At 37.9% G+C, this 16,221-nt stretch overlaps 1 protein-coding gene across 13 annotated transcripts in view; it reads right to left on the bottom strand.

The window, feature by feature from the left end:
- Nucleotides 1–1,043: 1,043 nt before the first annotated feature.
- Nucleotides 1,044–16,221, bottom strand: part of RAPGEF2 (Rap guanine nucleotide exchange factor 2) — a 181,172-nt gene continuing 165,994 nt past the window's right edge. For 6 of the 13 annotated variants that reach the window (XM_068681094.1, XM_068681087.1, XM_068681095.1 and 3 more), the window contains 8 exons: nt 15,793–15,816; nt 14,524–14,747; nt 13,453–13,638; nt 11,922–12,074; nt 9,304–9,529; nt 7,270–7,829; nt 4,405–4,710; nt 1,044–1,820 (listed from right to left, as the gene is read on the bottom strand). In XM_068681094.1, coding sequence (XP_068537195.1) covers nt 1,774–1,820; nt 4,405–4,710; nt 7,270–7,829; nt 9,304–9,529; nt 11,922–12,074; nt 13,453–13,638; nt 14,524–14,747; nt 15,793–15,816 — 1,726 coding nt within the window. In that variant the 3' untranslated portion in view covers nt 1,044–1,773. The other 7 variants (XM_068681090.1, XM_068681093.1, XM_068681100.1 and 4 more) reach the window with 4 other exon arrangements.

The raw sequence follows: 16,221 nt of genomic DNA, 5'->3' as shown, positions 1-16,221 counted from the left end.
CATAAGCAGTAGGAGAGGGAATGCTGCCTAATTCAGCGTTACACAAAGTGCCCAGAAAAAAGTTGACACATGCAAACAGTTCACATACCTCAAAACTGATAAGAATTATTTCCCTAACAATGCACCTTTAGTATTACCGAAGGTGAAATTTGCAGATAAAACATGTGAGAATGTACTTTCATTCTATTAACGTCATAACCAACAACATTTCTCTAGATCATTGAAATTTACCCAATAAGCATTAACCACAGAGTAGCTGAGATTACTTCCACCCATGCACACCACACAAAGCTAATACTCGCTGTAACTTCCCCTTACAGCACTAGAGATTCCAGTGATGCAAAGAGAATATTTGCACAAGTCCTATATCTCTCAATCCTTTTTAACTAGCTTATCATTGCTTTAAGTGTGGAACATTTCTAGAGTAATGTTATAAGCAATTAAAATCTATACAGAGAATATTTTTTACTATCTAAAAATGTATTTATTGTATATAAATCTTTTTCCCCCCAATAAATTATTTTTAAACTTGGAAACAATGCCTGTCAAACATTTTAAAGTTAAGTGAGATATAGCTGATAAAGGCTTTAGCAGTGACATTTTAAACCAGTCTCCTATATCCTATACTACTGAAAATAATAAACCAATCTAACATCTGAGAAAACAACAACAACAAAAACTACAGATTTGACATTGAATTGAGTTTAATATGAACTTTTATTACTGGGGAGACTACTGGGTGACCTTTATTACTTGAAATACCTTTTTTTCAGTAAAAACTGCAAGGGATCATTTTCCATACTTCTCCCTACCCACATTTTACAACACGCGTTCTTTACTTTCACACCATACAGAAGGCCAAATCAACACGATCCTGCCTTTAAAACTGTTTACATGCTATAGGTACGTAGGGCCATTGCTCTAGGAACTCCTCCTTTCAGCTTCTCTAATGTTTCTGGTGGGGACACACAACATATCACTCACTCTCATTCAGTACACATACCAACAGCAGCATAACTACATGAAGAAAAACTCCACACCAATAGTTTGCCCACATCACTTGGCAATGTCCCTTTAATATTAATACACAGAGAAGTAAAATTTTTTCATAAATTTGTTCAAGTATGTGGAACATGTAAAATGCATAAGAATCAATATGGACTTCATTAATGTTATATTTATTTATTTTCCAGCTTCATACAAACTGGATGTAGAAGCATAAACATAGTACATTTCTACCATTTTCAACAAAAATATAACCAATATGTACAATTATTGTATTAAAAATACAAAAGGGATACAGACTCCACCAATGTCTTTCTAAAAGACATACAGGTACAAGTAGTATCAAAAGTATGAGGAAATCACCAGTAAATTGTACATTCTGCACTTGACATCACAGAGCGAACTGAGATTAGCAGTCCTATGGTCTACAATTACTTAATGCTTATATAACATTTGTGCAACTTGTGATAGAGCTAGGATTCTGTATTTCTATATGCACATGAGGTCCATAGCCTTGAGAATAAAACTGGCAAATAATGCATATTACATGTAAAATTACAAATGCATAATTGACAATGTGATATATAAGCAAATAGACAAAAGCTATGATTACAGGAGAGAGAATTAAATAAAGCACTGACATTTGCTTGATACAGTGAAAAAACACTGCAATTTGATCTTTAAAAGTTGAAGCTATTTACGTTTATCTACTGATCAATATGATCAGCTGAGTTCAATGGAAAAAAAAAATCCAAGACCAGCAGTTCCTCACATTTGAGTACTACTCGGATTGGCAGCCTTCACTTCTCCGGAGTCTGTGCAAAAACAACACAAAAATAGAGGGGAGGGTCATTTCAGTCATTATAGGGTTAATAGCAGCTGTGAGCAGGTGGTTGCTACACATTGGCCTTCTCTACACATGCAGTGTTCCACGAAGCCATTAACAGTTGTGACTATTTCTGCATTGCAAAGGCTGACATATCTAAACGGGTTATTTTTCTTTACTTAAAGGCTTGTTTATCCCCTAATGCCAAAGTCAAGGTGGAGGTTATTAAATCAGTATTAACAGCTGACAGGAGCTGTGACATCCCAGCTTGCCTTCACTGCAATGTTATCCAGTTAATTTCTCTTTCAATATAACTACTATATAGTAAAAAAAATAAAATAAAAATAATATATAACTTAAAGGTGGGGTTGCCGTCTGTCTCGTTAGAATGGGACGCTGTTTAGAGCATGCCGCCCTGTATTCCACAAGGCACAGGTATGGGAGACACAGCGTCCTCTGGTCCTTCACTGGGTAGGTAGGTGCACGCACGCGGTGCTGCACTGACACTAGACCCGGCTGCTGGTGCCGTTCCTGCTAACGGGCACACATTTTGGAGGTCCCAGGGTGGGGCACGCTATGGGTGAAGCGAGATGGTTGGGAAAGGCCGTGTCCTGCAACCTCTGCCTTCCCTTCTGCCCTGCTCAGCCACGTGATAGCAATATCCTGTCCGGGAGCTCAGGCTGGCAACCCTACTTACAGGTACGAAATAATACTGTAGTTACTATGCAGACGCAGTATTTGATCTCAGAACACAAACATACAAAATTGTAACAAAGGCATTGTAAACAAGCAAATAAGCACTGCCTCCTTGAAGGATTTCAATGCATTTTCTCTTTGTAGGTTAAAGGCCAAATGTAAATCGACAACTAGCTCATCCCGTTATCCCAACGAGACTAAGTGCTAGGGTTGTGATTAAAATTGAAAAGGAAGATTTAAAAACCCTTCCAGGCATTGGGAAGTGCAGCCAGAGTTATCATCCTGATGTGATGATCTTGGAATTTGGAATGATACTGTGTGATGTGGCAGACAGCGACAGTGGTAGCTTGGAGATTGCTGCACTGTGCATTTCAAGCAACACAGTTTGAAAAGTGCCAGGGCGATTTCTTCACAGTATTTCACATGCAAGGGGAGGGGGACAGAGGGGAGGGGCAGAGGAAGAAGCCCCATGCTGCTTTAAGGCAGGGAAGGAGGCAAACAGGTCCACCATCCTTTAACTATAGTTCCAAGGCTCCTATTCTAGGGACGTCTTCTTGTGCTCTCCTTTAAGGTGGCTCACTCTGGATCCAGAAAAGCCCCAAGTCTTACACAGCAGAGACTTGCTCATCTTCTGCAAACACAATAGGATAGGGGAAAATATAATTTAGTTCACGCAGAACAAGACTGCTACTGAATGAAACAACCTGTACTATGTTCACGTGTTTTCCATTCCTTTCATTTAGGTATATATGTAAAAACAAATCTAAATCACTTTACATTTCAGGTCTCATGAAAAGTACCTCTTTGAAATTCTGTTCTCAAAAAAAATAAGACAACCGCTCTGAGCTAGGTGCAGTTCCTCAGCCTGAGAACACAACAGCTACCCCTAGATATCTAACAGCTTCATAAAGCTGTTCTTACATTTTTCCCTGGAAATATCCGCCAGAAGTTACTATTTTCTACTGATTTATTTAAATTAAGATTGCATAAAAATTGAGCACAGCTTTAGTTGTTACTGATAAAAAAAGATTAAAATTCCCAAACTACCATGGGAATTCTTAAAGTTTGAGGTAGTTCTATTAAAGAAGCCTCATCTTTTTCATCATGCTCAATTGCAGAGTTCATCCTGCACATAAAGATTTAGTATCTAAGCAGTTAGGGAGGGAAGGGGAAGGTTAGCCTTTCTACCATTAAGCAAAACGAAGCATCAAAGATTCGGACACGTCATTTGGGCACTACCCTGCCTAAATTGTGAGCATCTAGCCCTGAAGATGTAATACAGCTACACTTGCACTCCACAGAAAAACAGAAAGATTATGTCTGCAGAGTCTTTGTACCGCCATAGCCAAGCTAAAGCATAAAGATACAAACACACTTTGGCAAGCGAGATAGCAAAATCATAGTGGGCTGGTTATGTGTAGCAATTGGTGTGGAATACCCAGTGTCCACAACTGTAAGAGTTTCAGCTAGTGTGCTGAGTGACCATCCATCTAAACCTGACCAAGGACACTCTCTGGGGCAAGTATTTCTGTAGACCAGAATAAGTCTTTTGACTATTAAATGCATGGCTAGCGCCAAGCATTATGCATTTTTATGGCAACCAGGATTTTACCTGGATCATAGGCGCCTCCAGAGAAGTTGTCTAAGTCAACTGCTTGGCTGTCCAAGAAGATTCAGGTGGACCTACATTCCAAATTTTAAATGTTTTAGATGAACTCATTTTCACCCCTTCCAAAAGTAAACAAACAGCAAGGTTTGAAAGATGGAAGAGCTCAAATTATGGGAAGAATTTCTACTGTGTAATCTGCATTGTGTCTGTGAAAAGACTGAACATTTCTGCATGCAGCATATTCAAAATCTAACAATTAAAAATTTACCATCTTCCTCTGCGGAAAACCCTTGAGACTGATAGTGAGCAAGACGTGGATCTGACTCATTTGGTTTGTGCCACTGAGGTTTGTTCACAGGCCTGCTAGTTGAATGGCCATGCGACTGCTGCTGTTGAGTTGATGTCCCATGGGTCTCACATGTCCGTGCCACCATTCTAGACCTCTGAAGTGCTATGTTGTAATCTGGAGGCTTTCTGGTTGGATGGGAAACACCTTCTGCAAACTCAGCAATAGGTATTCCTACATAACCAGGAGGAGTTGGAGGTGGTTCCCGATACCGACCCTCTTTTCGTGCTGCAGAAAAAAAAAAAAAAAAAAAAGAAAAAAAGAGCAAACATTATTTTAAGAGATAATAAGAAAACTGCTTAAAGAAAAATAAACAGTGAGAGTTAAACAGCAGCAAACTCAAGTTCCCAGAAAAAAAAAAAATCCTTAAGAAGGATGGATAAAAGTCAAATACTCTACAATAGATAATGAGATCTTGAGAAGTAAACCACACAAGAAAGCATAGAACATACAACATACACAGGATATAGATATCCTTCCAGTAGTGAAGTATTAGTTCAATAAAATTCACCAAATTACAAGAGGAGTTTGTTCAAACTTGGCAGCTGAAGTTGTCCCACCAATTACATCGAAGAAGACATCAACTGGTCACAGAGACCAGTGATGTAAACAACTCCAGGAGTCCACACAAGTGGCAGCCATCAAGAATACAGGCAGCTCCCCAAATACACTACTGTATTGATCCTGAAGATTGACTTTGTCCCTAAATGTCTTGTTTTTAGCATCTTGCAGGGAAGGAAAAAAAAAAAAAGGACAAGGACCTGACATCATTTTATCATAAAAATCTTCCTAAATGAGACATAAGCTACAGTTTCAAGAGATAACAGAAATGGATGTCCTTCTCATGCTTTCGTTGTCCACTGTTCATACGGTTGTAATCTCTGCAAAATTAAACCATCAGGGAATTCCCATAAGAACAATGATTGGATTACATTTTGCACAGGAGAAGAGGAGACCATCAATTAGCGTGCGGATCTCACTGAGGCTTAAGTTTACCTGAATAAGACTTAACTCTGGACATGCTTAGAAGTTCACTCTTGCAAAGAATTTCAAGGGAAGAAAGAGAGGTTAAGAATTTTAAACACCTTTAGGAACAGAGCAGATAGACATTGCTTTTTATGACTCTGTATTTTGGAATTACATATTTAAACCAATTAATTTGGACTTTAATTCTTAACACTTTTTGAGGGTCTAGCTCTTTAACATGGTCACTTAACTTCCAGTACAAAGGCAAACACTGCAGAAAAAAACCTCTAGCACAGCAAATTCACTTTCCCTGGCTTGTCACATCCTATATTCTTGCACAACTGATGAGGACAATATCACCCTGCATTATGCAGTATGAAATTGACTGAACAGGCACTACAAGCTTAAAACTGACTGGTGCTATTGGGCTGGTGGGATTTTACAGATAAATGCCTTGCAATTAGCAAAAACAAATGGACATCCAAATGGAATCCAAATATATTTCTTGCACAAATTCTTTTAACCAAGCAGAGTAACATGAAAAAAATCTGAGAAATTTTATTCAAAGGGATTTCTGAAAAGTAATTTTGATACAGCAGAAATTCTGTAGGAAAAAAAAAAAATATCTGTTGAAGTATAGCAAGAGATCAGTGATACCCAGAGCAACATTTGCAGGATAGTGAATAGTACTGAAGTGCATGGAAGCATGCAGCTGCCATTTTCAGATCGCTTTCACATTCTCTGAAGTCTAAAAATGTACTGCTAAGCACTGCCTCAAGAGGCAAATTTGGAAGCATGCTTGTTCCACATTCTGGTGGAAACCAAGTGCAACAAAGAGTAAAATTAGAGACTGGCACAAATCAGAACCTCAAGTACTGAACTGAAGAGCTTCCTTCTCTTCATAGTTCAGGGATTCAGATCTGCACCCAAGCTTTGAGGCAATGGGCCATTGCTAAGCAATATACTTTGGCTGAAAATGGAAAAGCAGTTTATCACAATGGTCTCAGCATGACCTTAATCTGCCAGACTTTTTCATCTGTGTCGTGGTAAAATGGCTTTTAGATCATTCTTCATATTAAGGTGAGGAAAGGCACCCACAGCAAAGAGGAAGGAAAGGAATGAAAAACCAAAAACAAACCCTGCAGAGGTCTCAGATGGACCAAGGATATCTGAGATGTGCAGAAGGAACAATATGAGAAAAATGTGAAACCTTGCCAAAGCCCCCTTTATATTAATTTATACCTTATCTGATCTTTACTTTGTTGAATGACTATAAATGCATTTCAGCTCTAATTTCTTCGGAACCTCTTAAGTTTCATCAGCCTAAAGAAACATCTCAGCTGGTATTTAAGCCCAAAGTGACCTTGTTTTCAGAAGTAAGGAACATTCAGAAGTCAGGAATCATCAGACAAGTCATACAAATGTATAAAGGAAAACACTGCTAAAAATATAAATCAGGCCACATTTATAGATACCTAAATATAGAATACAGAGCCTTACTGTGAAGCGTAATTCTCATTTCAGAACAGACACCTAAATACATCAACTTTCTCAAAACACTGTCCAGCAGTTGAGCTAGTTTTTTGATGTATGGCAGACTCTCTTGAAACACAAAGGAGCTGCAAGAACTGAGAATTAACAATAAGTGATATTTTCTCCAGCAATAAAAGCACAGTTAAAGGGCAAAATTTGAGAGAAACTACAAAATGTTTAGTTTTGCTTTACAATCACACCAGACAATAGAAAAATAGTTTTAGAACAATACTAAGTACTGTAGGCAAATGAATTAAAGTAATTCATGGCAAACAAAAATGAACTTACCAATAAGCCCCTTTGTACTGCTGGATGATGCCGGTATGTGTGTGGGCATGGGAGCTGGTTTGGACTCCTCTGCTGGTACAGACGTTATGCTACTGGTTTCAGCTTCAATGGAAACATCCTTCCCACCCCTCCGCTTTATGGTACCTGTGTCACCTTCTGAGTCCTCTCCCCAGTAGCCTGTTGAGGATGCCCAGCTTGCTCTGGACTGTGCTTGATCAAGGCCCTCCCTACCTTGACTTTGCCTGCCATACTTTGTGCCATGATCGGGGAAAATCAGTTGGTCCATATGACTGCCTGAGGCCCAGAGTCCTGCCCCATCGCCTGAATTATCAAAATGAGCATGTCCAAAAGGCAGCGTCTCCCAGCTTCTCTGGTGCTGTATTGTTTGTATGTTGTCATGAGAACCACTCGAGCAAGAAGTCCAGCTACCACGGCCACTGTCAGCTGCATCAAGCGAAGCTCTGTCCCCCTGATCCTGTGACAGTTCTTCTGTACTAGGAGAAGACAGCACAGTTGCTCCAGCATACAGGCCTCTGTTCTCTGGCAGTGGTGCAAAAGAGCTAGGGACACATTGAAGAGAAAAAAAAGAAATCCAGTGTTGAAAGTGGAGCTCACTTGCAAAACACAAAGAATCTGACAATCAACAAAAAAGCTAGCATATTGGAGGTTTTGATGCAATTTACATTCTATTTACTTTAAAGACTAATTCAAAGCATAGAAAACTTTCCCTTCAAGCTCATCCTTAATAAAAGCAAAAAGAAGAATTACTGGACAGCTATCCTGATGAAACTTAGTGCTACAGTGAAGCCATTTCAAAAGGTAAAATCTTAACTTTGCAGCAGCCCTTTTAAGGCAAGCAAACAGCACTGATAGATAGGTTCCTAGTGCTTTTCCAGACAAGCAAAGTAAAGGATCATAAGTCAGGAACTGAGCCTTAGCAGTAGGTGGCTGCAGTTCAGGTTTAGGCTTCTGCTTTTCACATCCTTTACTGCTTAGGAAACTCTGAATGCCAACTTTACAGTATTTCTTGCAAAGGAAATTTATTTTAGCATTAGTTTTGGAAACACGTTGCTTCCTAGAACAAGTATGCTCTCCATAGCCTTTCAGTGATGGAGTAAGTCTGACACTATTAACTTGCACAGCAGCTGCAAAACTGACTAAGTGTCAGCTTTGTTTAGCAGCGATCAGGGCTTCTGGGATTTGTGGTTCCAGGGCAGCTTGCAACACAGACTGGGATCCTGGTCTTCCAAATATTTAAGACCTCTGAATAAAGAGCTTGCATAGCCTGGGATTCCCAGAGCTGAAGTACGCCCATTTTGGAACAGGCCTGCCATCCACAGACCCCACAGGACTAAAAGCCCCGAAACCATTCAGAAAACTGAAGCTTCCAAATAACAGCTCAGAAAAACAACTGGTGACTAAACCAGAGCCAGAGCTCCAATTATTTTCAGACCAAGACTCACACACAGAGATTCAGAGAACTCCTCACAGCACTAGCTTACCCACCATTACAGAAGTTAATTACCTAGAAAATTACCTAGAAAACCAGCAGCCTAGTGTGAATTTTAGCTTCCAATTATTGTTGACTAGTAGAGAGATTTAGGGTAAAATGTTTGACTTATATATATCTGCACTTTTCTATAAAGCAGACTGGCAAATTACTAGCTATTTCTCTTCTCAGCTTGGACCCTGAATAATTGTATCAATAATCTGTCATCTAATTCAGGTAATTCTTCACCTAAAAAAACAGACTAGAATACCAGTCTGCCACAAAGAGAAGACAGTCTGCAGCAATACTAAATGCTCAGATAAGGTCTACTGGAAGTTAGGTCTTACTGCTGTAGACCTCATAATAGGCTCAGGAGGGCAAAACATTTTCTTGTCAGAAAATGTAGCATTATCACAAGATTCAGCATTTAAATAGTGGGATTTAAGAGCAGGTTAGAAAAGAATATTTGAGAGAGACATATATACAAAAACATGCCACACACACACTATATGCAAGTATAATGAAAGTAAGAATAAAGTTCGTACCCTAAGCTGTATTGATCTGGTTCAATCATGATCCTTCTATCAATCCTTCCCACACCAAGATTTGTCTCCACAATGCTGACAGAATGCCTCTGTCTCCTCTCATCATGCAGGGAGACTGGCATGGAGTCAAAAGAGGAATTGCTGACAATACTGGATCTAGAAGAAATTTCGCTGTGACCAGAATCTGAAAAGTTATCCACTGTGCCACTGGGAGCCAAAGTATAGCCTGCAAAGGGAACATGACGTTAATCAGACTCTTAGAAGCCTGCTCAGCTATCCCCAGGCAGCTGGCAATATTTACTACAGTAGCAGTAGTAAATCAGAAGTATGATAACATTTTATTTACAGAAGCAGCACTGCAAGAGACAAAAAAACAAGCAGCCTAACTTTATAACATTGTACGCTCTATTTCTTAATAAGTTTAAGACTGTGGAAATATGAATTACTCATTTAGAAACCAGCTGCTCACCTTCTACTCTCTACTTTCCTCCCCAAAAATATTTTCAAATGCATTACATTTGTGTTCCTACATCATGAAATCTTACTTCTGATGAAAAAATAGCCTGTATTTAAATACTGCCACCAAGACTGGGCCAGAAGAAGTTTACTGGACAAGATTAACGCTTAAATGTAATCCAGAAGACTTCATACATGTTCTCTAACACTACAATTCAGAGATGAACAACAGATATAACATGAAGCATAGATGCCTGGGCTGACTGCTTATTACGTACCGTGGCTGAAGTGTTGTTTCAATTAAATTTAAAAAAGTAATAATAATTCAGGGTTTTCAAGTTTTCTTTGTGGTACTTGGCTAATGAATAATATTCCAAAAGACAATAATCATGTATTAACAGAATTACATGGTAATTTGGAGGTAGCATTAACACTGCCAAACTGCAATAAAATCTGCAAACTATGAAATGTCACATGGGCAAATTCAGCTGTTGTTTTAGCGTTGGAAAAAATTGTGCTGAATGCTCTTAAAAGTTAAACATTATTAAGCAACACACATCTACAAGCAATTGCAGTTCTCAATTTTTGCTTTTAGTCTGTACTAACTGTCAAGATGACTTCAAGTAATCTATCCCAATTCACATTCACTGAGAATACAGAATTACTGCTGCCAGATTTTCTGAAAGAACATTCCATTTTGTTCATGTCACCACCTAGCTGAGGATTTTTTTTTTTTAATTTAAATTTAAAATCACCACTATGATTTTCTTTTTTTTTGAACAATAAAATATCTTCTCTCACTATAAGCCACAGACAGAATCCCAATTCCTTTTTCAAGAAATGCACAAGGACTGACCAAAGTTATCTAAATTCATTCTTTGCTGATAAATCATTTGAGGGAAATCATGCTGAGATCTTACAAGGACTGAAGATGATAACCTAACTCTCCTCTACATAACATCCTCCTCCATCTGACCTTAGTAAAGATAACTTCAATAGAGACTTGGGATAGGTATTTATTTGTATTTTCTTCCCATATTAATCTCTCCCCTTTTTAGATCTCAGGTCTTTTCCAATTGGACCTATCCCAGAGGTCTATGGTGACTTGTTAGTTGTTACTGCTCTCAATTCCAAGAAGAGAGAAGGAACTGGTTAAGTTCATTAGTCTGGAACCAGAGGGTCTCAGCTGACAAGTGCTACCACAAACTAGGTTAAGTAAAGGGTTTAACTATCCACTTGATAAGAAAGTGGTATACAAGGTTCCAATCCCTATCAACCCCGTGCAGTTTGTGAAAAGTTACTGCTACAGGAAAGTCTCCAAAACACTGATCTCTTTAGCAATCTGAACTTTTATTATGGAGACTGAATCCCAATATATGTATTTTAACATAACGTATTATATAACTTAAATGCAACGTTAATGATTTTCTGAAAAGCAAATAAACTAGAAGTTGTCTGCAATACAGCTAGGCTATGATACTTCCCAACTCACTTGTGCGTAAACAAAAAAAGAAAATTCTGTTTCTTCGATTTACTATCAGAACAAGCAAAATGAAATAGCAAACAGGCTAAAACAAAAAACAAACCTTTTTGAATAACCTTAATTCATTTTTTAAATAGTTTTGTGAAATCATTAAAACTGAACTCAGTCAAGAAAGTTCTAAAGTTCAATACCATTCCTCAAGTACAAATACACATTGTTTGAATAATTAGTTATGCTGCTTGTAAAGTGTTATTTATTAGTCATTCATATCCCAAATATCTGAAGCCTGCTTGTCATCCATAGGTTACACCCCATTTAGATGCATGACACAATAAATAATTCCTTTAATAGGTTAATGAACTCAATTAATGTTAGTATCTTGATACAGCGACTTGCATTTTACTGGCAGAAGACACTGACGATTGGAATATTTTTGTCAGAAGCAGCTGTAGAGTGACCTCATGCATCATCACCCTGTATCAGTTCAGGCTTTCTTTCCTGCTAACGAGTAGGACTTCCAGTTATTACACTGGTGCACTACCTCCTCCTCTCTTGCTGACCACATGTGACATAAGAAAGAGCACTAGTAATTCATCCTGACCATAAAAATCCTCTCCCAGCAGTTTCCAAAGTCTATGACCTTTAGGAAACAGAATGAGAAATGTTTTATGCCCAGTACCTTTCCTTGGAGAACTCTGGGGTGAGGTGGGAGGAGAAGACAGCTGTGAAGATGCACTTGATATTGTGTCTTCAGATTGTTTCTTGTGACGGTCCAGACTTCCTTCTTCAGATAATGAAAGAATTTTCTTTAAAGCTTGGGGGGAGTTAATGCCTTTAAGAATGAATGTAGGCAGATGTTAAGTCCAATATAAATACATCTTCCCATTTCACTATGCATTTATAGAGGGAACACCATATAGGAAAAAAACAAAAAAAAACAAAAAAAAAACATTCTTTCCCCTCTCCTCCTCCCCCTTCTTTTTTTTTTTTTGTGAGTTTTTGACACCAGTTTAAATGAAACAAATTTTAAGCCTACTCCTGCTCAAATGTAGTGCTTTATTTTTGCATTTTAGTGAAGTCCGTGTTTCATTTTGGCCAACTAAAATAAATATTTTATGGCAGAAAACGTAATCCAGAGTTGGTGTTTCACAATGCAATGCCTATACATTCCTGATCTATAAATCAGGAATACGTATTGTAGTGGTTACTGGCAAACTTGAACTAAAATGGTGAGAACGCACAAGACCCTCAAATCTCACTGGTTAGTCAAGGTTTACATAGTACAATTTTTTCCATTCACAAAGCAGTCTAGAAGGGCAAAGAAAGCCAGAAAGATTAATAAGATTAGGCTTACAAAACAAGGCCATCCTGTGGTTGTCTTTCTCCCTTTAGAGAACTATTTCTGCACTAGCTTATTTTGGCAAACTAAAGAGTAACAACATCCTGAAGATGATGTATGATGTAAAGATCTAGGACAAAGAATTGCTTTTTTGAGGCAACAACTATCTTTCTCTTCCCCTCACTGGCATAGTCTTAAAAGTGAAGATGGAGCTTCTCTGACAGTTTTGCAAATTTTTGTGGTAGAAGTTATTTTAAAGCATTCCACAGATTTTGTCTTTGATCTGTTGGATCACAATATCAATAATTTACAGATCCTTCATCAGCATAACCCAGTCAGTTTTCAGAAACTTTCCCACCATGAGCAAAAATGCTTCAAAGTCCTTTTAACATTAAAATTTAACGGTAAAATCAAGAAGAACTAGATGAAGATTGAATTGTTTCTTGCCCATTTTGCTGCTTCTAATCTCTTTTCCAACAGTCTAAGCAGTGCACAAGTAAAATTAATACAAGGATAAATCAGACTTCATTTATTGTTAAATTACCATCATGTAAGGGAAATGGAAGGGCTGATTATACTATTTATACTTATTAAAAGCTTTTAAAAGTCATTTAAGTGATATGTAGGAAGTTCTTAATGATTCACATGTTGCATGCATTAGAACACAGATTTGGAAGTTAAATCAGAAGGATGCTTTCCTAGCAGATTTCTTTCTTCCCATTTCCAGAGAAGAAAATTTTATATATACACTGCATGAAACTGGCATAACTTGCAGGCACTACTACTAGAAATAAATGTCTGTATCTGATTTGATTAGAAGTACTTCCCTGACATGAACCAATCAAACCTTTCGCTTCTTTGTTTGACTTACCAAATGGTGGGAGGTCTTTGACGGGCACTTTCTTGCGAGAGGGATAAAGAGATACAGCAGGGACCTGCAATGCTTGGTTTACTTTATGTTGCTGCTGCTGCTGCACTTTCTGCTGGATTCCTGCCCGGGGAGCCACCGGTGATGTCTCAGATTTTCCAGATCGCTTGTCTCCTGTATTCTTTGGCACTTTGCAAGAAACAGGAGAAAGCAAAGAATGACTATGAGCTACAAATATAGTGTGAGTTTCAACCCGAGAAATGTAAAGCCCTCCAATTAATAATTAAAATATGCTCATATACTGAATCAATGAATGTAGTAGGATATATGTTGAGAGAACCAAAGAGGAGGAAAAGAGGGGGAGATTTAATTCAATTTAAAATACGTACTTTATCAAAGATTGTACATATTTTAACATATATAACTTTCTCAAAATAAAACTCTTATACAATGACTATTGATGTAGTTATCAAAAATGTGACCAGAAGTTAAGCTGAGCTATCATAAGGATGGCAATTTGTTTAAGATAAGCATAATTTCTATTATAAAGTTGGGGTACATAATCACATTATAATTAGCATATTTTTTTTTGCTACCCTGAAGCAAGGACATAAGATACAGTATTCCCTCAAATTAAGTATAACTGATTTCCAGCTACCACCAGGTACAGTTCTTCATGATGTCTCTGAAATATCTAGACATGAAGCCATGCCCTTTCCCTTCTCAAATTCAAGTCATCTGGGACGACCAGCCCTATTCACACCAATAGCCCAAGTACATCAGAATGGTAGAAAAACACTTGGCTTCTCCACATCCTTCACACACACAAATCAAAAGAACGGTTATGCACTGCAGCACCACATTATTCCAAAAATCTTGTCTCCTACATAAATGCTATTTTAATATATTGTTAATCCATAAGATGATTTCCTTAAGATTTAATACTTGCCAATAATTAGACATCATTTTCAATGGTAATATTGTCTAGTTACCATTCCCAATGATTTCCTTGCAGAAGAAACAGAAGTATATTTAACAGCCTCCTTACAACCCATACCAAATGTCAATGCTCACATGTGTTGGTGGCTGGCTCACACTGCAGAGAGAGAGTCTGGAGGCTCTCTTCATCCATTTCCAGATCCAAGTTTGAGAGATACTGCTTTACTTTCCGTGCCATCTGAGCATCTTCATACAGTTTTTTAGCATTAAGGAAAGAGCTGCGACGGACACGCTTTTTATGACCCCCCGTTTGTGCAACATCCAGCACAGCTGCATTTGTACTGCCCTGGCTGAGAGACCTGGAGTAAAGGAATGGGGGAGAAAGAAAGGAAAAGCATGACTTAGTCCAAACACAGTATCACTTAACAAACATGAAACATGCAAAAGATTGCATGAATGTCAGTCTATGGTCAAAGCTCACATGCCTCATTCCAGTAAGTCAAACAGATAGAAGGATGAGGGTCAGGAAATCTTTTTACTTGGTTACAGGCACTATTTAAATTACATAAATATTTTAACCTGTTCTGCTCCAACTAGGCAGTATCACTTCACACACTGAGAAAAGCATTCAGGCTAGTTCTCTCACATAAGCCAGTTACTCAGAAGATTGGAGCATTAGGAAAAGCTCATGCAGCAAGGCAATGCTGACAGAAGACTGTAGCTGAGGTTCATATTTAAATACAAATAATAGAAGGAGTTTTGAAAGCTCCCTAAATACTTCTAAAATCAGACCACATACAAAACATAAAGCCGAGCTTTATGGAATAAAACTTCCTTGAAATAGCTTTTTGGTAAATAAAACAATCAGCTGGTTCATGATGAAATAAAAGTCATGCACATTTTCGTGTATGTATGTATATATGAAAGCTATGCATTGTTCCTGAATTGTTAAGTGTAAAAATGATGGCTACATTGTAGTGTGAAAAAAGTTAGTTTAGCAGATTTGTGAGTTTTAACATTTGTATTTGTGCTAAGTGCTTATTAGGCATAAGAAAGTCAACAGCAATTTTTCAGCTGTTGCAAACTTCCAATTCTATAATTTTCCTTTCAGTGAAAGTCATTTTCTTTGGCAATTGAAATTGTAAATGTGGGGGGGGAAACACCCCACTGATATCTACAATCACTTACAAATATTCTACTGTTTTTGTGTTTTAACCTCAAAAGCAAATGCAATTCTGGCCTAACACATACCATCAGTTAAAAAAAAAAAAAAAAAAAAAAAAAAGTGGGTTAATGAAAGAAAAAATGTCAAAGCACCAGAAAATTAAAGATAGCAAGTAGGAAACAATGCAAATGATAAGGGAAGAAAATGATAAGGGCTGTGTGTTGTCTCCAACCACTTACCCCAAACTCCTCCACTTCTTCTTCCTGCAAGTGAGAGCCAGGAAGAGTAAAGCATGGGTTTAAGAGACAGAGAAAGATCATAAGCTCAGAAAGAAAAAGACCAGACCCAAGGACAAGCAGTTCTGGAAGCCCACAAACATTAAAAAGAGCCTTGACTTGGGCAGTCAGATATTATAAACTCTTCTAGTTCGAATTAAGAAAAAGAATATGCAAAAAGCTGGTCTAACATCAAGCCAAAGATCATTCACTCCACATTTTCTAACAACACTAGCTTAAACTATTTCAGATATACTCCCATTTCTATTTAATCAAAGCAATAAGGCTTTCACACATGGACATTTCAAACAGACTAATACATGTGTTCAGGAGTGTCTTCCTCTCCCTCGCAGTGTTGGAAGCTCTTCTTCTTATTATTATTATTTTATATAT

This window comes from Anas acuta, chromosome 4, assembly GCF_963932015.1.
Source record: "Anas acuta chromosome 4, bAnaAcu1.1, whole genome shotgun sequence".
Classification (NCBI taxonomy): Eukaryota; Metazoa; Chordata; class Aves; order Anseriformes; family Anatidae; genus Anas; species Anas acuta.
The sequence above is the reverse complement of the archived record's forward strand: the minus strand, read 5'-3'. Positions and strand labels throughout refer to the sequence as shown.